Source organism: Neodiprion fabricii, chromosome 1 (genome assembly GCF_021155785.1).
Source record: "Neodiprion fabricii isolate iyNeoFabr1 chromosome 1, iyNeoFabr1.1, whole genome shotgun sequence".
Lineage (NCBI taxonomy): Eukaryota > Metazoa > Arthropoda > Insecta > Hymenoptera > Diprionidae > Neodiprion > Neodiprion fabricii.
The window spans coordinates 12,838,725-12,863,625 of NC_060239.1; the positions used below are offsets into that span (position 1 = coordinate 12,838,725).

Genomic DNA, 24,901 nt, shown 5'->3' on the forward strand with positions numbered 1-24,901 from the left:
AGAGACAAAAAAAAAAAAATGGTCAAGTTTTTATCAGTCTTCAAGAATCGATAGATATTTCACTTTCCTGATCTTCAATTATTTCTACACTGGGCCATTCTACCCGATTCTTACCCGGACATCGGGCATCAAACAATCGATTCTCCTGCAATTCTTGTAGATGTATATGGTATAAATTTTATATGTGTGGGGCATTCCACGTCAATTCAGTATACGGTTGGCCATGACATTTTTTATTTTATCAAGGATTTTTCCAACGTCAGTACGACCCTTGAAAACCTTTCACAAAAATATTACCGTTTTTTTAATCACTCGTCTTTACTATACAAATTTTTAAACCCATGTCAAAAACACCCGAATTAATTGTCATGAACCAAGAAAAATAACATTCAGTTTTAGAAATGGAATATTTTCACGCAAGATTAACAATGGAAGGACAATTTTTTGTGTTTTTTTTTTTGTCTTCAAATCTGTTCAAAATCTATTCTAGGGTCTGACGAAAATCGTTACTGTATTTTAGAAATAGAGGAACAATTGAAAAAATCAGTAATCAAATTGGAGATGCGATATGTATTAGAATTGCGTTCATTTTACATAGTAAGATGATCTGTAAATTTTAGCCCTTCAACTCTATTGGTCATCAAGGAAAAAATGATTATTTATTTTGTGCGAATTGCAATTGTGTGGTTAGCCAAAAATAGATACTTTTGAATAATTTTACCAAGCGATAATCATACATTGAATATTTATCGAGTTATTATATTCGTAAGCTAGGAAGATTTATGTAAGAACACAAACATAGAAAAAAACCGGAATTATAAACAAAATTCTAGATGCCGATGCTTAATTTCGAATCTATTCGAAATAGGTAAAGTATTCTATTAGACTCGTGCGATTTTACTGTACGATGGCTCATTTTATTCAAAAGAATATTTTCCAAGAAAGAAATTTCAAGACAACATCACGTTGGCGTGGTTAAATATTTTATTCTAGAACATTGCGTCGATATAAATTATAACAAACAAATTTCTATATTGATTTGAATACTGAAAACCCATTTGTCGCCTAGAAAAACGGAAAAACGGAGTGCTGAAGGCAAATAGATTTTTAGTTGCATTCAATTCAATTTGAAGAAACTTTTTATCTCAAAGAAATAAAACTAAATTTTTTCAACGAAACGTGGATTTGCAAGAATAAGAATCTTCATTAGATCAACTAAATATTCATCAGCAGCAGATAAACTCTCTACTAGATCAATATACAACTCAACTTTAGTTGCCTCTAGCACTTCATTTTTTTGCGTATACCCGATTTTTAACCGATTTTGAAGCGATTTGAAACGAAGTATCGATATCTAGGCTTTTGTTAATAACCACAATATTTTTTGCGTTTATATTTTCAGAGAGATCTTTGTAGCTAATACAAGTATAGTATTTCAATAAATACTATTAGTTTTGAAAAACCGGAAGAAATCACTTTCTCATTTCATTGTCAGGTCTACTGCGCAAAATTCACTTCTATCATTTCGGGGTGATCAAAACGCATGTTTTTTCATATCTCAGAAGATAAAAATTGTCCAATTGTTCCATACTCGCGTGGGGAATTTTATCATCGCATCGAATCGATATAAAGTGAGGAGCATGTTCACGGACTCATTACGGGCTGTCAAATTTCGCCCGCATAGCCTCCGGGTCAATCTATTGTCTTGTCAATCTTGAGCAGGATATGTGGTCGAAGAGTCTGTGAACTAGAGGAAAATCGACTTTACTCTTAGAATCCATTGTAAATATCATAACATAGCTATGGTGCGAACATATGAATCATCGTTACAAGTATTCGTATACACTCAGATATGACCCGCCATGGTCTTAGATTTTTTCAAATTTTCGAACTCAACGCATTTTACGGACAATCCGTACAATTTCCTGCCTTACTCGGAGAATTTTCATTTCGAACAAGCAAGACCATTCATGCTAAAGCCTTTCCTTCCAAGACATCCTGTAGTAAACAATACATCGACAGACAATTTGATTATGTCGATACTCGATATGAAGCACAGGTGCAAAGACTGTTCCTCATAAAAAATGGAACAAGGCACCGGTGGTAAGAGGCAGGCAAAGATTAGTGTCACACAATTTGAACCGAGTATTCTGGTTATATACATGTATAGGGATATCAATTTGCCAACCATTAGCGACTCGGTCTAACACCGGGGCCATCCACCACCTTTAAAACGTTTTCTAGAAAATAGTCGGGTCGATATGCATTAGCATGTAGTGAACGTGGAAACGGATTGACAACCAGTCAATAATGCCGCGCTATGGTACAAAATTTTAATCTTCTCTTTTCGTACATTCTCTTTTCTACTTCCTATCAACCAAAGACGATAGACGTAATGTATTGGTCTCAGTCAAAAATCGATTTTTGTAATTCCAATCAGTTCTCAGATCTTTGGGTCTCTGGTATCCGAAAACAGATCTTCAGAAATACTTCGTACATCGGTTTGTCCGTCGGAAATCTGTTTGTCTCGGAAACCGCCTCAATTTTACAATCTTAAATTTACAGAACTTTACGTTCAGATAATAGGCGTGAAAATGTGATAGGCGCACATTTACTGTACAAAAGAGTTGTCAAATTACGAAATCAGGCTGCGAAATTATAAATTTCGTGCAACGGAGTAAAGTACTATACATTTCCCTTAAATTGAAAATAAAAAAGTTTGATTTTACTAAAATTTACAAGAAAAACACAATAAAGAATTTTGATTCGCTAAATTGTGTAGTAAATTTGTTTTATTGGTAAATTGAATGAACAGCCAACGTATGATGCATTCACTTATCCACATCCGAATAAAACTTCCAATACAGTGTAGGAAGTTCCATACAGAAATTTTCAACAGTATAACCTTGTGACGTTACAACGCCACAGCACAAACAGCGAATTATAACGATTTCTAACTTCACCTGTATCTTTCTTGTGTCGTGAAGAGACAATATTACAATACCCTGAAGTGAAAATTTCTACCAATGATTCTCGTTCTGTTAATTTCTGAAAGAACCGCGTGTAACCTAGCCTAGTGTGTAATAGTTCAACTATTAATATACATAGTAGGAACTGTCAAATAAGTACCATACCATATAATACGTTCTCTCTAGGCAGCAATTTTATACACATGAATTGTTTGTTTCACAGGGTGACTCGCGTTGTTCTATTGTTAGATTATACCGGGTGTCCCATTTTAACGTACCACCTCATTTGTCTCGAAAACACTGCTCCGATCGAATATTAAGTCGAATAAAACTTTTAGAGTTCGAAGGAGGATGTTCAAAAAAAATTTTGGTTTTTTGTCTGAAATTACACACACACGCACACATTACACAGGGTATGTTAAGCCTTTACCTCCTCGTGGTACATAAGTACATTCTGGGTAGCGCTAATATAGTCGGAAATAGTGTCCTTACTTAAAAATTACTAACTTTGTCGGAAAAAATTTCATACAAAAGTTGTTCGCTGTGATATGATTAATTTTTTAGTAGAACAAAAATTTATTTTTCCATTTCAAACAAACGCGTCTGCCATCTTAACGCCGCCATTTTGAATTTTGGACCAGAAAGCACATTTTTTTTCAACATCCCCCTTCGAATCCTAGAAGTTCTATATGACCGGAGCAGTATTTTTCGAGATAAATCGAGTGGTACATTAAAGTGGAATATCCGATATTGTTAGATTTTTCTCAAAACTGTTTTGTGTAGGGCCAATCGTAACTATTTATCTATAACTAATATTTGAAAAGAAACGTACAGATCTGCTGTTCAAAATAAGTTTTTCAACGGAGCAGATATAAATGTCGCTACGCAACTGAACACCTTTGTAAGCATAATTTATATTGCACTCAGAGGTGCCGAATATATTAATTGCATGTTGAGTGAGGGTTCGTTTATTGCAAATAGTTGTACGAAAATTGCAGATGAGCGTCAAATATTTCCGGTTACCACCTTCTCGTTTCACCTTACATCTGGCATACCACGAGCATGCTGTTACGTACACTTTAACGCGGCACCTTTTGCGTGCTCATTTCCATTCCCGAACTTGACTTACTCGTTCCTCGATTTTCATTACAAATTACCTCATCCGTTAGTCTGTTCAACCTACAGATATACATTCAACGTATTGATATTTTTCTTCCACGTTTACATCATATTATTTCAAAGCAATAGTGAAGTATAACTATGAATTATCGACTATATGATATACTGTGAATCGAGCAGGAAAGGGTCGAGTTTGATGAAAGTACATCAGGAATAAGCTATGTTGGTCAAAAGAAGCAACCTCTGGTGTCGGAGTTAGTAGAATCCATAATTAAGCAACTGGATTTGGGGAAATTTTACTACAATTATGAATTCTTAACTTCAAATAATGTTACGACGATTCCCATTTTGTCACAATTTCTGTTTCCCAAATGTTGCAGTACCTTGGGACTGTAAGCAGGATGGCCACACACCTTAAAAACCTGGAAAACCTGGTATTGTCGGGAGATTTTCATCTTGGTCATGAAGAAAACTAAAAATATCAGTTTTCTATCATGGGAATTAAAAATGACCTTTTGACGTAACAAGTTTACTTTTTCTCGTCGAGAAAACAAATTGGCTTAAACTGATTTTTTTTTTTGTGTACGTAATATTTTTCTTCAATGCGAATTGAATTTGATTCGAATATAGAGTTGATAAGCTGAACGATTTAGGGTTTAGTAACTTACTAGAACTGGGAAAATGTCAGGGAACACTAGGTTTGAAAAAGAAAAAAAAAAATTGTGGCCACCCTGATAAAATCAATTTTTGGTGGGCAGTTGAATTCGAAAGATTCAGATTCGGATTAGCCGAGTGTACGTCTCACCAGCAGGGTGCTTTGTGTTTTTTTTTTGAGGGACTACTTGGATGAACGTCAAAGGTATATATTGCGAATCTCACAGTGCACCCGCGGCAGAAAGATACATAGTTTTTTGTGGACATTCGACGTTGAGAACCACGACTTGCACTGCGATCGTTTCTATTGTGTTGCGAACTTCAATATCCTTTAATACAACTGGGCTATTGACGAGGCAACCCCGCGTCTATGACACGTGACCAACAGTTTTTGTATCATAGACCAGTTGTCGGAGGGTACCAACATGTAATATTTTACAATATTCAACATTGGAGATACCGGTTTATTTTGTAGAAATGCTTTATAGACAATTTAGGTGATTAGTGATTAGGAGTACATTTTGCCAGAATTCGCATACATTTTAGCAAGTTAGCTGTACATTTCACCAATCAGCATCTCTATCATGACCCACGATTGGAGAGAGTGAGGAATCGGCCAACCGTAGACAATAAATCAATTGTTGATCAATAAAACGTAATTTTCACGTAGTTAAAATGCACGCAGATGTGTAACGCATTTTCATGAGACATCAAAATTTTGTTTTCACCAACGTGCGCAGCTTTTAGATTAGTTGCGGGGATAATTTAAATCGAAACAATAAGCTTGCCATTCGAAATGCAGGTCTGTAGCCCTCGCCGCTCTTTTCATATTTTATTGCACGTGAGACCTTACCGATCCCGCACATAACAAAACCGTGCTAAGATTTTCCAAAGGTATGACCGAAAAGTACTGGAAAAGTGTCAAATTCATTTTCTATGGTGAGCTAATTACGTGTAGGAATGATCCTAAGAACAGATTTTAGATCGATTTTCACTTTCATAATATTCTGCAAGTACAATCATTCATTATTATACCTGAGAGTGGGTATCATTCAAATGATGTTTCTTCTCTTGAGAATTTTGTTACCCGAGGATAGAAAAAAGTGTAACTATTCAAAGTAAGGCTATTGGGAAAATAGTTGCATTACGTTTAGTCACGGATTAAAATTTCTACAGAAATAACCGCCGATCGATGGTGTGAGTCTGAGTTTGTACGTAAAGTAAATATACCCGGTGGCGGTGAATGTAGAGCGAGACTCTTGTCAAAAAATTGATAGGGTAACTCCCTTCTTCGACTATCTTCACTATGCAAAACTGGCAATATACGAAACGAGTGAAGATGCATACACATGCTTCAACGCGTTTATATTACCCAATAAACACACACCAGTATAAATTTCGTATATGAAACGTCGAAGTCGTTTAATAATGGTATAAGTATAAAATTCAACCGTATCACATATACTGTAATATTTCGGATGGATATTATTCGTATGATTACTCTGTTTATTATGCGTATTTCATTATACAGAAGTTTAAAATACGTATTATTATAGCAAAAGCAACGTATAGTATATTTGTTCATTATTCGTACGAAAATCGTTTAAAACTTATATGTTTAACGATGTTGGTACTCCATCTTTCAACGTTTTATCAGAATCGTTTCATTTGAATTTACAAATTACGAGCTATTAACGTTCACGAAATTCGTTTATGATTTTGGTAATCACAACATATAATATTCATTCATGACACAACTGCCAGCAACTTTAATTAGACGTTTATCATACTTCCTATTCACCATTGCACAGCAGTATATTGATTGTTTTATGAACGTATATCTTCGACTATTATAATGTACGTTTTATTGGTATTTCTGATCTACGCGTGATAGACGTTTATGAAATTCATTTTCAATCTTGGTGTCTACAACATCTATATATATATATATTAGGGTGTGTCGAAAATGAACTTTTTTTTTTTCTTCGCTCCTACCACTCAAAACTTTAGGTTTTGACATTAAAGAGGTCCTCGTTCAAGGAGGGCGCTGTAGCTTGAAGTTTAGAAGTCGCTCAACGAGGATTTAGGTTTCCCATCTAATTAACACGTAAAAAATATTGTTTTTCGTTCAAAATGATGTCAGGCAACCATAAAATTGGCGATGTCTGTATTTCTTGGCTTATTTGAAAGCATGACTCATCCCCTAAACGATGATAGGTCGTTTTTCGACTTACCTTGTTCCAATTTTTTTTTACGCCACTTTTCGACCACAATAGTCACTTTTTCAAGTTTACAAAGTCTCCAAGGTATCAATGAGTCCAAAATGAATTGCTACAAGTATTGATTCTTGATTCGAATATAAATAACCAATTCTAAAAATTGGTAAATTCCGTATCTTCAATTTTATTCAAAAAACCATGTTTATTTTGAGAAATTTTGTATGTTTCACTAATTTTTGGAATTGGTTATTTATATTCGAATCAAGAATCAATACTTGTAGCAATTCATTTTGAACTCATTGATACATTGGAGACTTTGTAAACTTGAAAAAGTGACTATTGTGGTCGAAAAGTGGCGTAAAAAAAATTGGTACAAGGTAAGTCGAAAAACGACCTATCATCGTTTAGGGGATGAGTCATGCTTTCAAATAAGCCAAGAAGCACAGAAATCGCCAATTTTTTGGATGCCTGACATCATTTTGAACGAAAAACAATATTTTTTACGTGTTAATTAGATGGGAAACCTAAATCCTCGTTGAGCGACTTCTAAACTTCAAGCTACAGCGCCCTCCTTGAACGAGGACCTCTTTAATGTCAAAACCTAAAGTTTTGAGTGGTAGGAGCGAAGAAAAAAAAAAGTTCATTTTCGACACACCCTAATATATATATATATATATATATATATATATATATATATTGTACATTCATCATACAACTACCAGCAACCCCAATTAAGCGCTTAATTATTGCGGTTTTCCACTATTGCACAGAAATATATTCATCGTTTGATGAACGTATTTTTTCAACGATTATTGTTCACGTTTTACTGCTACTTGTGATCTACGTTCAATAACCGTTTATGAAATTTATTCAATATCGGACTATTTTCAAGATACATTGAATTGTATAATATGTATATTTGATCAAATGGGTTCATACTTGTTTTACTTCAACACGATTGAGGAAAATTCAACGTTGAGTACAATATTCAGATTATGAACGCACTTTTAGTATTCATGTATGCGGAACCGCCTGATGCCAAGCGGTGGCCAAATCAGTTGATTATCTTATAATTAGTTTCCGAAAAATGGACTTTAATTACCCGTTATTTTGATGCCAATATTATGTGGTAACTAAAGCTGAACACTGATCTTGTATTCATTTACCGGTGCATGGAACATAGATATAACCAATAAAAGGAAGAGAATAAAGAAGTGTCCGAAACGTGAATAATTTCGTACCAAGAATAATAATTTATTGTACATTTTTATAATTATTTCACAATATTGGTTATCATATTATAATATATTAAATCTCATTATTTGGCACGAATTACGTCAAGACTTCAATATCTTGTATGAGTACTTGCTAAAACAAGCGTTCATCATATCCTGTCGCATTTTTAACGTCGTTTGTACGTTTATTTTTCGCGCTATTTTATCGGAGTTCTGTGCGTTATACATTGTGTCACTACTGATATATTATTCTCCTGCTCTGGTGCGTCAGCGTCGGTAACGCTGCAAGCTAGAGTAAGAGCGCAATAATTATATGTAGAGACAGAACTTATCCCATGGACCGCGCATTCATACAGTAAGTGTAAGTATAGCGAGTGGTAAGACAAGGACAGCTCGGAATAACACGGGCATATATGGCAAAGTTGATTCCCTTTTGGGCACGATCTCTCTGTCGCTCTTGCGTCTCCTCTATCTTTGTCTTTGTCTGGGAGCCTATATTCATCCCCACCCTTGCAACTGGCCTCAGGCGCTGGTTATGGCGTTATTCGTCAACCGAATGCGGAGGTGCTCGGATCGATCGGTGATCGTGTAGCAAAAAAGGTGAGAAGCTATTGTTAATCTGCGGCCTAGACGGAAGAAGCAAATTCGTCATTAAATAACGCTGGTAAGTACAACTACATATTTTTCCAAATATGGTGGTATTTTGTCTTAATACATCGAGCATTCTTGGTTGAAAAAATAATGTGTTTTGCAACTCAAATTCTGTCTCTTCTGTATTTTTTTCTTTCCTTTCTTTTCTTTCTTCAAAAGAAACTATGTGTAATGTTCTGCGTCTTTTTCTCTAAACCAAACGATGTACCATAAAAATATGGAATAGTTTATTGTTTATTATATAACGTTCATGAATATTTTTGAACTGTTTTTAAACGTTATTTATATGTGTTAAGTTTACTATGATACGTATATTATAGGTTAATTATATTAGTTCTTGTCGAATTTGAGGAAAACTTCATGTTAATAATCATCCCATGTGATCATGCGGTTATTAGTAACTTTTGCTCTGTATTGTTTGAAATCGGTTTCGTGTTTATTATTTTTTTAGATACCGTTTCAACATATCTATAACATACATATGAACTCGTAGCATCTTCCAAAGTAACAAAGTATAGTAATACAGCCACGTAAATATTTCTGTGCCATCGAAATCACAGAAATATTATTTTGACAATATTTTTTATTTTCTTTTCCCTTCAATTGAAAATAACAATTATTATCCATCAGAAGAAGACGGTCATGTTAGACAATAGAGACAATAGAGAAGATCCGTAGCAATAAAGCTTTTTCACCAGTTAGTGCAACAACTTATATAGAGGTTTATTAAAAATTATGTATTTTGATCCAAAATTCTGTTTTGTGTATATTTTCTTGGATTTGGGCTGAATAAATATTAAAAAGGGATTTGCACCTGAATAATTTTGTAAACACTGGTAAAAATAGTGGTCATCTACCCATCAAACGTATATAATACGCAGGAAATTCGTAACAAGTAATTTTATTCCATTGGATTTGACTTTGATCTTTACCGATAAACGTATAGTATACTCATGATTTACGTTCAGTAGTAGGCGTCATGATATACTATTCGAAAAGTATTAGAATATAAGCAGGACATCGGCCCAGAATTGGTTCAACGTTAAACTACGATCTTGTTTAATTTGTAGTAACAATAAATAGCGATACATAGAACTATAAGTACTATAGAATAATAATATTAGTAACAGTACTATCTAGTCCTGAAATATATCACGATTCCTACTACTGAACGTAAATCATGAGTATACTATGCGTTTATCGGTAAATGTCAGAGTCAAATCCAATAGAATGAAACTACTCATTACCTGCGTATTATATACGTTCGATGGGTAGCTGACCACGTTTTTTATTCGTGTTTACAAAATTGTTCGGCTACAAATGCCTTTTTAATATTTATTTAGCCCAAATCCAAGAAAATATACACGAAACAGCATTTTTGATCAAATTACTTAATTTTCAATAAAATTTTATATAAATTGTTGCGCTAACTCGTGTAAAAGCTTTATTGCTATGAATCTTCTGTATTGACTCACGTACTACGTTCATTAGGTTCATTTAACTTTTAGTTTTCAGAGTGGTGTGCGGATATTTACGACAAATAAGGCAAGCACGTTAAAGCGTACATCATTTCTTGTCTGGTGTGTATTATTATTTAGTTTTATAACATGCCTCATGATTTAAAAGTTCTGAGTAAACGACATTTGCGTCGCAAAACAGCTATAAATACTCGTAAAGTATTACTGAGTATTGCAGGCAATAATTGTGCACTCGAGCACCTTACGAAATCACAATTAAAAGATGCTAGTCATGAACATGTGTCTTGTATCGGAGAATATGTGCACTCTATAGATAGCGATTATGATGTTGATCATATCCATCAAAGTAATGAACAGAATGAAGAAAACTCTAATTCGAACCGCGATAATAAAGATTTCAAAGACATCGAAAGTGACATAGATAGCATCAAAGCTACGTTGTACAGTTCTGAAGATAATTCAAGTTCCGTCAGCGATGAAGTGCATTTAGATGATGAAACGAACTTTGTTGAAAATTTGCGCGACTGGGCATCTTCAAATAACATCACACATAACGCGATCGATCAATTGCTAGCATTATTGAAACCAGCACATCCTATCTTACCCTTAAGTGCTAGGACTCTACTTCACACGTCACGACGTATTGAAACGTTAAATTTAGACAACGGAGAAATGTGTTATTTCGGTTTGGAGAAATGCTTGAGACAAAAACTCGAGTCAGGTCTCAAAAAAGGACTGTCACCTGAACATACGTTGCGAGTTGATTTTAATATTGATGGGATTCCCGTTTATAAAAGTAGCGGAACATCATTTTGGCCAATTTTGGGACGCAGTATTTCAATGATCGATGATAGCCCATTTGTAATTGGTGTTTATTATGGTACGGGTAAACCGATGCCACTATCTTCATATTTACGAGATTTAATTAAAGAAACGTCACGTTTAAGCACCAATGGTTTTGAGTTTAATGGCACCAAATACTTTGTCAGAGTTGGTTTATTCGCGTGTGACGCGCCCGCGAGATCTATGTTGAAAATGTGTTTAGGACATTCGGGTAAGGATGCTTGCGAGAGGTGTAAGATTCGCGCAGTTCATCTCAACCGTAAACTGTGTTATCCATGTGACACCGAATTCCAGAAGCGAAAAGATAGTGATTTTGTTGCACCTAGTGAAAACGATCGTCACGTTAAAGGACGTTCGCCTCTTTTAGATCTTTACGTGGGACTAGTCTCCCAATTTCCTTTAGATCCCATGCATTTAATCTACCTGGGAATTTTGAAGAGGTTGCTCCTTAAATACTGGGTCGAGGGTTCACGTGATTGCAAATTGTCTAAGGATATTTTGTTAGAAATTGAACGTATAATGAAACTATTGGCGCGATATGTTCCGGCAGAGTTTCCTCGAAAGCCCCGTGGATTTTTGGATTTGCATCGATGGAAAGCGACAGAATTTAGATTTTTCTTGTTATATTCCGGCCCTGTTGTAATGCGGGATGTGCTAGATCGAAAAAAGTACAAACATTTTTTATTATTGTCTGCCGCCGTGTATATTCTATCGAATACAGCCTTGTTCTCGCGTTTTCGAAACATCGCGCAAGATATGATCGAAAAATTCGTTACTCAAGGTGCTAAGATATACGGACAAAACTTTGTCGTATATAATGTACATTCGCTGCTGCATGTCATAGACGACGTAGAACGATTTGGCCCATTAGAAGAATACAGTTGCTTTGTGTATGAAAATCATTTGGGCCATTTGAAACGACTTATTCGATCGAAACGCTTGCCGCTGCAGCAGCTGAGTAATCGACTTGAAGAACTAAGTTCTATTCGTAAAACTAATTGTCAGGAAAAATTTATTCCTAAACCCAAATTTATTGGAAATTCTCGTGAATGTCAGGCTCTGGAAACGAAAAAATTCAAAATATCAATAAAAAGGCCGGATAATGTAGTAGCTTGTGGGACAGAAATATTAGTGATCAAATCAATCCTTTTCATTGCCGGAGAATATAGAATTATAGGTACTCCGTTCAAGTACAAGCGAGACCTTTATCAGAAACCTATTAAATCTTCCAAACTAGGGATTTTTTTCGTAAGAAGTTTCAACGTAGCGAAATCTTATCGCGTCGATGATATATTACATAAATTCGTCTGTCTTCCATTTAAAGATGGTTTCGCAGTAACTCCGATACTACACGAAATGAAATAAAATTTTTATTTTTTGTTAAACATCTCAACGAAACGAGCTCTCGACAAAAAACAGATGATGAACCTACGATTCTCGGCAATGTGTACGAGGAAGAGGGATTCGTTCAAGACATGTATAGTATGTCTATGTCTACCTCGCACACATTCCCGAGAATCGTAGGTTCATTATCTCTTTTATATTAAAAGTTTGCTTCAATTGAGATGTTTAGCAAAAAATAACATTATCGTATACCTATTACCATATACCGTATATGCCGAGTCTAATTTACCTAGTAGTCCAATATACCCAACTCTACCATATGTTCATAACATCACTTTTGAGCTGATTTATTATAGTTTTGTACGTCACATTGACGTTCAAGTATTGGTTAGACATGCGTTCCCAAAATCTTCATAATGTTTCATGATCGATTCATCTTTTAACTTATATACTACCTTGCATATTCCTATGTTGATGTCCTAATTAAAAACTTTTAAACTGGCACTTTTTGCTCAGAGTGGAATAAAAGTGCTTGAATTTTGATCAAATATAAATTTATACACCAGACTAGAGAATATGATACATTTAACGATGTTTTTACTCAGTCGTGCTGCAGAACTATGTATGCGGTGATTGAATTCTTGGTTGGCGAAGATAGAGAATGCGCATTGGTACCAGTTCTTTGGCTGGTCGAAAACAACACCCAATGTTACTGGCCACGGACAAAAACTGAAGATCATTTTACAAAACTTGTAAAATCAAAGGCTGCCTATGAAAAAACATGGCCAAAGTTTGCCATTCACAAAGTACTGCATACCGGAGGTGATTATTGGAACGTAGAACTTTTTTTTACAATTGTATACGGATTGAATGTTTCAATCATATTAATTTTCACTTGGATAAGAGTTACGACGATATATTTTGATCATATTGTACATTTGTGATTAATTTTGCTAATCAATGAGCATTCGGTATTGATTGATATTCCTTGATTAACTAACAGATGACTACCACGACACCGAAGCAACGATGGCGCGCCTACTGGAGCTGGGCACGTCCGATGAATCCGGAATAATTCGCAACATCGCTAAAAAATCCACTGTAATACCTCAGCAAGATATTACCAATGACGTGGACGAGAATGAAGCTACGAACAGTGATGATGTCGAACCTGAGCCGCAAAAGAAAAAACGTAAACACAAAACCGACAAGAAGAAGGCTAAAAATCGACACGTTAGTAACAAAAAAAAAAAAACGAAGCGTTCTCGTGAAAGTTCAAGTAGTTTAGGTTACACCTCTTCAGCTGACGAGAATTTGCCACCGTCCGAAGTCGATGAATCGACTTCTAACCGTAATAAGAATACTCGCTACATTAACTCAGCCAAAGGATCTACCAAAAATCAGACACCAAAGAAAAACTTGGCCCACAAGATCGTACAGCACCAGTATAATGATAATTCCCATGAGTCACCGAATCAGTTGTCTGGATATGAAACATCAAATAGAAACATTTCTAGTAGGATCATCAGGTCTACCACGCAATATGACTTATCAAGATCCTTTTCACAACTTGAACCTTCAACCCCGACCACATCACGCGAACAGAATACCTTTGAAGAAAAAACTCTGCAGTATTTAGAACACATTAAATCCTACACTGAACAAAACCATCTGCTACTACGTAAAATCTTCTCAAAACAGAAGGAAGTCAGCATCGACGTAACAAAGAAACCAGCCGAATTCCCAAAACTTCCTCTTAACTCCATGGAAGACTTCTCCAACCTCGAAAATATCCTGAAATCCGAAGAGCATCGAACTTATTTAGTGAGTAGACCTTGCAATCATATTCAAAATATGTATGTCATGACATACGGATAGGTACTAATACCGAGCGTATTCTTCAATGAGGGCCAACCCCCTCCCTAGCGCAAACCAACACAGGCACATGAGGCTCGGCCGGGAGGGGATAGAATGCCAGTGGCCATGTTAGTCTCCACTCGACCGAACTTCACGTACGCGTCATGTGCCTGAGTTGGCTTAGCACTAGGGAGGGGGTTGTCTCTCATTGAAGAATACGCTCGGTATGTGTTGACTGCAAAGGAATAATGAAAATTACTACAGGCATACAGAATTGCGGTTCGTAACGTTTTAACCCTCTCGGACCGTATGTTGCTTCTACGCAACACGCACTTTGAGGCTTCATAAAACTGTATCGGTCGCAAGGTCAGGGTTCTAACTGCATAGTTCCATTAAGCAAGGTCAGATGGCCTTATAGATACTCCTAAACCCTGAGGTAAACTGCTTTCACCCATCGAAATATCAATATGGTGAGAGATTTTCATTCAACATGAAATCGGTCTCGGTCTGATCGAGAGGGTTAACGTTAAAAAATGCTGAAAAAATATTAGGAATCGACAATCTCCAACTAGTCAAAATTGTTATCGATGTTGATAACAGTAAGAATATTTTGAATTCAATTCGACATTCATTCATTTTAGTATTTTGTTGCAGACCGGGAAACTGGCTTCTGTTGGAGGGACAAGCGGTCGCCAATGTGTGTTGGCTATAATGAGGTCACTACTCACAAACGAATTAGCGATGCAATTCAATTGGGCAGGGAGGGACAAAGTCCCATTTCAAAAGACATTGACAATGGAAACTGTTTACGGTAATGAATAATTCATGAAATTTTCGAGAAACAGTTATTACTTGGATTTATCGTGTGAAAACAATATTATTCACACATTATTATTCAAATTATGCAAACTGTTAACTTTTTTCCCAATATATTCGAGATTCATCACAATTTACATTGAAATTATTCCTTATCAGTTATCAATATCGTGATATTGTACCTTCCTTTTGATGTATTTTTTCTCAGAGGCTGTGAAACAAACCTTTCTTGGCAAGAAGGAAATTGGTGATGCAACCGAAACCAGTGTTTCGTGTGCCGTGAAAGACTGGTTAAAACTAGCTCGATCACGGCATACCTATGTACGAAAGAAGGGCTAAGAAACTGTGGTAAACGTCAACTAATTTTAAAAACAGTCATATAAAAGTACAAATCATACAGGCATATAAATATTTCTGATATAAGTGTAATATTCTTAGCGTTTTCTGTTAGTTGTAACTACCGTGAAGACGAAAGTATAGTGTAGGTTGAGCTGTGTCTATGAGCTACAAGATGTACCTTTTTTTTTGATAAATGAGTATTTATAGATATAAGATATTTGTGTAACGTTCTAACAAAGATATAATAAAATCGATTCACATATATAAACTAAATTCGTACGCTTTCTAACTCAACCCAGACTTGTTTCTAGCTAACGTGAAATGATCTTCCTCTATAGCAGTGTACTATATACGCTTTCAATTACACATCCAAGATACGTTATGTATTCAAGTCTAGAGGTCCAATTAAAAACGTTTTTTAACACTGTATAATATTCGTTTAGACATAAATAATGAAAGATTAAAGCGTCATTAACAGAAAACATTTTGTCACGTTAGTTAAACGGACATTGTCAACACATTTTAATAGAAAAAATTTCCTTCATAATTTGAGTTTTAAAACGTACTTGCGAAACGTCTCTTAGTAGTCATCAATATCCAAATATTAGACGATTACCATAAATATTAAAATAACGGATTTTCGATACGTTTTATCAACAAATTGAGATACGATTTATAAATGTTTGGTTTCAAACGTATAAAATTTGCATATGAACAACTATCGTAAGACGTCCACCAAAAACGTTTAATAAACCGAAATCACGGCGGACATTCTTCGCAATAAAATACGTAGGTGCTGCACGTTTATTCTACAGAATAAAACGTTCTTTTTTGACGAATTTCATACGCTTTATATACTGGCATTGTTTATTGGGTAGAGGTACGCGAGACACGAAAGAGTATTGAAACAATTAGATTTTTTTAGAAAAATAGAATTGTACTGATCTCCTAAACCAATAATCAAATCGCAATTACGCCGATCGAGCGAAATAGATTGTTGGGTGAAAAAATAGTGGACCAATCCCCGGTGACATTCTACTTATACACAGTCAGGAGGCCACGAAAGTGATTTTTTAAGGATTTTTCATGCAAAGACATTTCAATTTATTAACATAACAATTTGTAAACATATAGTGGTAATATTGAACTTGATTCTGACATTTTTTAATGTTAAAGAAAAATTATATTTAAAGCTGCTATAGCGGATCTCTGGGAGCACCTCTAAAAAAAGACGGCTTGCGGTGACCAAGATTTTTCGGAAACGGCTGAACCGACCAATCTCAAATTTTTACACAAGTTTTATAAATATATTTTTAGCTCCTTAATCGAAGGTTTTTCTCATCGATAAATATTTTCTATTTTATAAACAAATTAAGGCGGCAATTTTTATGGAAGATCGAATTTTTTTTTTCAGAAACCGCCGTTTTGCTAAACATTATTACTTTGCTTATTCCTTTGCTTAAAGGCCAGACAATACCTTATTTTAACTAAATCTTTTTCGTTTTTTCATTTCCGATGGTCCAGTCCAGAGATATCTTGCTCAAGATACCGCAAGACGCCTGTTTTTAGAGGTGCTCCCGGATATCGGCTATAGCAGCTTCAAAAACCATTATTTTTACCAATAAAAAATATCAGAATAAAGTTCAATGTTACCTTAATATGTATATAAATTTGTACATTAACAAATTGAAATGTCTCTACATGAAAAATCCGTGAAAAGTCACTTTTTTCGGCCACCCGACGGCGTATAATCCCTTAACATGCCTCTACTACCGACAGGTCACGGTAGAAATCGAAATTCAACAACGACCTGGCTACCAAATAGCTACAATATGGTTTTTTGACATGGCGATGGTAGATTCTTGGTATTCTTTTTCGGTAGCCACAATATACACGGTTCCCATGTACACTGCTACTCATCGTCAGCGCTGGATCTAGGATGTTTTCTAGGGGGGCAAGACCTTAGGCTGCCGCCCCCTACTCCTAACTTAACCTAATTGTCACCTCAATTTGCTTCTTTAAGAACTGGAAATACATTCAGGTATTTCAGAAAAGCAATGAAAGTGTGAAGTTAATGAAAGAAACAAATTATTTATTGCACGAGTAAGTCACATGATAATATATTTAAGAAATCAAAAAGGCCGATGATTTGTAGAATTCCAGCTTTTTCTCAAATATATATGAAAAAGCGGCATGCATCCTAAAAAAAATGTCCTCTTTAACCTGATTTGTTTGAAATCAAAAGCCAACCTACACAAAAATTCTGGAGAAATATGTTATGGGTTGATATGCAAACAAAACATTCTTCCTAAGAGAACTCGTTTTCTCAAATCTATTCGTTCATGAGTTATGGCAGATGAACAATGTCACGAAAGAACCTCTAGGAACGTGTGAAGTCAGTATGTTTTTTTTTTCTTTCATATTCTATTATCAGGTAAAATATCTTGGGCAAATGTGTTCGCAATCCGGCAGTTCGATTTCTTCCTTTTTGCCGCCCCATGAAGTTGCCACCCAGGGCAAGTGCCCCGGCTTGCCCCCCCCCCCCCCCCCCGCAATAGATCCGGCACTGCTGCTGCTAAATGGCACCAGATAGAATTTACGTCAGCATAACTGGCAATGTTTGTATCCCAAGCACGCTATGTAACGATTGAATACACTAGACGTGATGACTCGATACACAGGATTTAAATGGCCAGCCAATAATATCACCCTATCGCCGTTTGGCAGTTTTTAGTCGTCGTGTAGTCGACAACAATATCCAACATATCGGGCCTAAATGTAGAAACAAACTACGTCGCCGCCTACAAATAGGCAACCGGGCGTTACATTTCGTTCATAGGTTGGCACTTTGGAAAGCCGCGTAGCGCGGCAACCCGGCAAGATGACCCAACCTCAAGTTTGAGGTGTTATTGGCACTACGGCCGTATTCGTAAATTAACTGATAGTACTGAAAATTCCCTAGGACAGAGTCAGAGCTATTCGCGAACTTGGAAGCGCAAAAGAAATAAAAGATTGCTGACAGTACTGTTAGTCAATTTTCGAACACGGCCTACGCAGCTTTCCAGAGTGCCAACTCACGAATGAAATGTAACCCCCGGTTGCCTATCTGTAAATGCGAAGGTTGCTTCTTTCCATGTTTAGACCCGGTAGTTGACTCCGAGATGGTTGCCAAGCTACTATACGTAATACTGCGCAATATTTTTAAGGTTTAGATGCGGCAGCTGGGAACCAGAATTGCCAGCATCGTGGTGCCAATTACTTCACAACAATATAACGTCGTTTTATGCAAGTTTGCTGCTTCTTTGGTGATAGAAGCTAACGTAATCTAGAAGCAAGTTCAAAACCGACGCTACATAACATGTTTAGTTTGCCATTGCCGAATACATGCCACGGGTGCGTTCCGAAATGAGACGGTAGCGTTAAAAACTCCCTAGGACAGAGACAGATTTACCCACGATCTTGACAGCGCAAAAGAGATAAAAGATTGTTGACATCATTGGGAGCTAATATCGGAACGCATCCCAAGATGAGTCATCAATTGACCACATGGCAGTTACGAACCTAGACGCATTATCGGCCGCCAAATAGTTTCCACATAAAACTGATAGTTATTTCTATGATGTAATTGTTGGTATTCACAGTTCAAATTTACTATTTCCAAATTTTTCCCTGCACCAAGAAGAATTTTTTAGTTAGACGCAACTAGATTAGCTTCAGTGTAATTTTTCAAACTTTTATTTCATCACTTTCTTGTTTCAAAACTTTTCTCGACTCAACTATACATCCCGTACATTCTAAACATACTCGTGATATTGATGTACTTGGCGTAAAATATAGCATTCCGTGATTTTCAAGAACTGTAACTTTCAAATGATTAGAACATTCGAATATCGAATTCAATTTTCATATCGGATTTTTACTATTTGCTTAGATTTGATTTGACCGATATTTGCACACTCCTAGTCTGGACACGTTCTATAAGTGTGTACCAGCATGCAGGGTTGATCCGAAGTTATGTCTCGTGCCACAGTGGCGTCATGGTGCGACGGAGACCCGATGATTATCGTAAACTGTTTGCGAAAAGGAAAACAACCATCAAACAAAGTAAGAGTTAGCATGGATCGGGTGTATTCTGAACAGGGGAAAAGGAACCCCTCCGGTCATTGCTGGGCCAAGGGCATAGGTAAACAGTAAATTCATTTCGATCAAAGCGCAGAGCGTGCGTTATTCTCCGCGAATTTTTCTCCTCGCTCTATACCCGGGGGAAATCTTCAACCTCCGGATTAATCGCATTTATGCGTTTTCTCTTTACGTTCGTTTGTAAAGCTTTACCTCTACCCAAATTATAAAGAGAACGTATACCAAATCAACTACTGAACAGTAGAACACATGACAAATAACGTAATTCAGTTGGAACATCGTGTCTCCCGAGCTGTTCGTGACGTACGATTTATGTCGCATACCTATGTGATGAAAGCTGCTAAATCATGTTGTACAATAGGTAGTAATTCTGCAGGAGCATCATAGGTGTATTTACGTTAGAATGTTTGGAATAAAAATAGATTTTTCAACGGGCTACACGTAGCTAGTTTAGATAGAAGAAAAATTTTGTCAAAAGGTGAGCATTTTAGTTTGAGTGGAAAATTGGGCTTATTAGCTTTTTAATTTTTTTTATTTTACATTTTTTCAAAGTCATGAAGAATCAAGATGTAGCAGTTCAATTATAGCTCTTTTTAAATTTATATTTAACCCAAAGATCACGATCCATAACATAGCGATATATCGAACGGGAGTTTTATTTCCTTAAATTAAAGGTCCATATTTATTGTACAACTTTTTTATGAGATTGAATGAATACGAAAAAGTTGTCAGATACACTTGTCAAACATCAACTGGAGACTAAATATTACAATTATGAGCCTTTTTCACGACGCAAGTTGATATTATGATTGTTTCAGAAATAAAAAAAACTTTTTTGTTCACTATTCTTCATAAATTCATAAAAATATAAAAAAGTGAAAAATCAAATGCGCCCGATCTTCCGCTCAACCGAAAATGCTCATCTTTCGACAGAATTATTTTTTCTACCTAAACGGACTATTTCAGCTGCAGCTCGTTCGAAATTTGAATATTTTTTTATTCGGAACACCCTAATCTACGTGTATTCCCACGCAGCACACTGGATGAAATTTCGGTTACACAGTTTGATAAAAAGTCAAACGCAATGTCGACAGATAAAAAATTTAACTTACAGTTGCTAGGAAATCGGAAAAACAGTGACTATTCGCCTGAGATGTGGTAATAACTGATAATAAGCCAAAAGTCAAAGCTGTACCAGCCGTATGTCAACGAATCTCGTTAAGATCACTCCAACCCCAAAACAAAAATTAGATAACACATAGAACTCGCTACAGGGAATGTAATTATCGAGATTTTAAAGTTTCGCTGTACGGTTTTTGGATAACGACAAACACTGGTAAATATAAATTGACGAACTAGTGGACTAATCAGCTATTGTATTCAAATACGCCATCTTCGGCGGTATCCGATTAGTTGATTTCATTTTTACCGGTATCGTATAAATCAAATATGCCTCAACTGTGGGTCACTTCAGGATTAGAATAAGTTTCCAATTGCGCTGTCTTACCACCATAGCTGCGAGCATCGATAATGCAGAACGTGGAGTTATCACTTTTTCGCTTATGCGAAGTGTTCGCTTTTTCAAAAACGAATTGAAACTACGATCGGAATGCAGGGGCGGGAAATTATTCGTCAGTGGAGTTGGATAGTTGAAAACCTCATGTAACTAGCCATTATTGATTTCTTACCGACCTTGAACGGCAGTGGACCGGACAAATGCGAGGGGTATTCATTTGAAAATCCTTATTGCTAGTGTGCAAAGCAGTTTCTGGAGGGATCTGCAATACGTATTTGTAAATATTAAGATGTTTCGTTAAGAAGCAACGTTTTTTTCGCTTTCAGCCGATAAACTTGTACGTAGCAAAAAACGAATCCTCACGGAAGGATATCTTTTAAATCGGATTTTCGAAGATTTTTAAGTTGTTAATTCTCTACAAGAGATTACAAATACAAATTAATAAACTTGACTGTTTTAAAATTATTTAGAAGAAATGGTCTTTCACATTATACTCTGAATAAATATCTACCTAATACGACCAGGTGATTGTTGAAAAAAAATTTAAAAACCAAAATATTAGTTCATTTACTAAAAACATCTGAAAGATATTTCAAAAACGTATTACGTAGTTTTGATCCAAAACAATGTCAACGCTACAGGTACATGAATCCACTGTTGATTCTGAACTTAATGTACGAGACATGCAAATGTTTAAATTTTAGTAGATTGTGAATAAAATGAATGTGTATCCCACGATCCTTCGAAATGCAGAAGTACAGAGATTTTACCAATGTGTTTCTGAGTATAATAGTTGGGCGTCGGTATGCAGCTAAGCAGGGGCGTACCAATCGAAAATGGCGCCTAGGGCAATCATCGAAGTTGCGCCTATTCATAAATGATCTAATTACAAAATAAACAGATACACTAAATAAAATGGTCGTAAATCTTACAAAACATTTTTATTTTCTGTTTAAGGGCAAAGATTAGTAGTCAGTGAAAGTTCTTTTTTAATAGTCTCAAACTTCAAATTGCACCTTTCTTGCCTTCTGCTATGCGAATAGATTTATAACATTTTCGAAAGTCTACGGTTGGCCGTTGTTACACCACTAATCCCCTCTCGCTCGTTCGCGGAAGACCACTAAACGAAGTAAAAGAATTATTTGAGCCAAGTGATATTCGATTGATTCGAGTAAACGCTATAGTTAAATGCGGCGAACACTCGTTCAGCAAAATACTTTTGTCGGACGAAGTACTTGTGGTAACTTGATGTAGAATTGAATCAAGCCTTTGAATGATCTAGCTGACTATCGATTTATTCAAAATAACATGCGCCGTGAGTTTCTTATGATAATGTGAATTTTGTATCAAGAAAATGTGTGATCGAGATGACGAAAAATTCGATTAAACGTGATTCGATGGTTCTGTCTTCAAAATATGAAATTGTTGTACTAAAATAAATTGCGCTTCGTATTTATGTGTTGTTGAGTCAAGAGTTCAATGGTTGAAACAGGCCAGGAAATTTGTTGCTACAAAAATCTTCTGTGTTGACTGAACATTAGAGTTATTCAACCGCACAAATCGTATTTTTCAACTGAAATATTCTTATAATACTGTTGACTCAGAATTTTGTGGGATTTATCCGATATTTAAATTGAACATATGTCAACAGTTTTTGTTTGTGTGTCAATATTAATTTCGATAATTCGGAACTTGGTATTATGCTTTCTTCGTTTGTACTTTGTAATAGGTTATGGTGACAGATCTATCTTACGTTGTCTGAATCAGAACTCCTAGCCGACTACCCGTTTTTATAACTATCTCTGAAGCTACTTCCGTAGCGAGAAAGTTCACCGCCTAGCGGCCGTTTACAGTACGAGTACGAGTACGATGCTTACGATCACTACTACTTGTTTCAAAGCATGTGGTGTTTCTTTTACCTCGTTAACAAATTTGTGCATCTGATTCAACCAGTTACGCCAAACAAACTCCGGTTAGATCAACAAAGTGTGTCATTCAATTAATGTAAATATTTTGTTAGCTAGATTCTTTCTTATTTTATGTGAACCACTTCATTTCTTGTCAATGAACATGCGATTTGGAGGAACAATATATAAACCTCGAAGGTCGAAGGAAATGATATTTGGTTGACTCAATTTCGGAAACACATCGAGAGGTTCACTCGAATGAATATTTCATTCGATTGCGACAAGAAAGGCTTTTGTTGAATCAAGGGATTCTCAACTAAATCAAAATTGTTCAATCGAAGTCATCGTATTTGGAACAAATAAGGGGTACTAGATTGGAGTGAATTGACTCCAACAAAATAAGTTTTGTTGGTTCAAGAATTTCTCTTCTTCCGTACACGTGCAGGAATCACGGTATTATTCTAATATGAATTATGTTGTTGGTTTATGTCGACTTTTAAGTTTAACAATTTGCGAATCGTGCGCCCCACACTCTTTGTTTGGCGCCCAGAGCACGTGCCCTACTTTGCCCCACCCCAAGTACGCCACTGCAGCTAAGGGTGGTAAGTCGAAGCGCGGAAACGTGACACTCCTGCACAAAAACGTGGGTTTTAAACACGGAGTTAATACATCGAAATCAAAGGGTATAACAGTCACTCTTTTCGCACAACATTTTCATTTCCAACTCATTAAAAATAACGAGCCATGAGTCGGTGATGTTTTACACAAGTATATGATATCCTGCATATTATTGTTACCAGACCGAAATGCGGCCTGCACAGCTTTATTCTAGCCGCGTTCAGCCCGAACGAGAGACGATTAACTCATTGAGCAATAATTCACCGATTTCGACGAACGATTGGTGTCCAAATATCGTGACCGGATGTTATTTGGACTTTTCAAATGCCAAAATTTGTGTAACCCAACGTCAAAACACAAGCTGTCCATATAATTACCGTTGCATGTAAATCAAAGGATTATTAAAAATTTATACGTTTATAAAAGTTCGTTTCCACGATAAAAATTTAATTGCGATGGGAAGCTGGAAGCGCAGAATTGCTAACTGTGACTAGATCATGGATCACTAGTCCATCCTCACCGTTTCATCAATGTTCTTACTTACTCGTCAATGAAGATTTAAAATTTGCTCTACATCGCTGAGAGTTAAAAAAAAATTTCTAGGTTACTGTAAGGCATGGCTTTAAACATTTCTTTTGTACTTAACTTTAAATGGTGTATATATTGTTGCATAATGTTTGTCACTTGCTTTGTTACAAAATTCATTGTTCGTGACAAGTGTGAATCAAATGAAATATTCGTTCTGAGGAGGTCTCTCACTCGGGCCGGTAATTAAACTTAAAAGTTGTTCGTCTCACCGACCTCCACATCCAAGAATCCCCCAATTCATCAAAGGATTATTCTCTTTCTGTGAGGAAACCGAACTTTCGATGAGCTGACTGCTTGTATTGATGAGAAATGATTAATTCACAATCAATATTTGACCTTCTATCACAATTTTAATCAAAGTTAATGAAGAAATACTTCATTTTCTGTATTTAAGGGCATTGGAGTGAGCTAAATAATATTTAATACGTAACTCTTTATTCGAAGTTTGAATTGTAATAATCAAATGAAACCGCTCCTAAGTTGGTATTTTGTTACTCATCCTTCAAACGAAAATTATAAAAATAGCGTTTATTATTGTTGTACGTCACGCTATTTTTATTTTTAATCTAACGGTGCGCCTCATTGATAACTGATCATTAATATAATTT

At 35.9% G+C, this 24,901-nt stretch overlaps 2 protein-coding genes across 4 annotated transcripts in view; one reads left to right on the plus strand and one right to left on the minus strand.

The window, feature by feature from the left end:
• LOC124186688 (protein Skeletor, isoforms B/C) overlaps positions 1 to 24,901 on the minus strand; it is a 103,612-nt gene that overhangs the window by 74,864 nt on the left and 3,847 nt on the right. The gene's annotated exons all lie outside the window — the stretch shown is intronic.
• LOC124186728 lies at positions 8,256 to 15,797 on the plus strand. 3 transcript variants are annotated; one of them, XM_046578667.1, is made up of 6 exons: positions 8,256 to 8,860; positions 10,356 to 10,427; positions 13,118 to 13,334; positions 13,516 to 14,336; positions 15,024 to 15,180; positions 15,394 to 15,797. In XM_046578667.1, exons 3-6 carry the CDS (start codon positions 13,133 to 13,135, stop codon positions 15,522 to 15,524), a joined length of 1,311 nt encoding a protein of 436 aa, XP_046434623.1. In that variant the 5' UTR covers positions 8,256 to 8,860; positions 10,356 to 10,427; positions 13,118 to 13,132; the 3' UTR covers positions 15,525 to 15,797. The 3 variants fall into 3 exon arrangements, with proteins under 3 accessions (XP_046434623.1, XP_046434631.1, XP_046434635.1); XM_046578675.1 differs by lacking the exon at positions 10,356 to 10,427; XM_046578679.1 differs by lacking the exons at positions 10,356 to 10,427; positions 13,118 to 13,334 and having other exon boundaries at positions 8,258 to 8,860.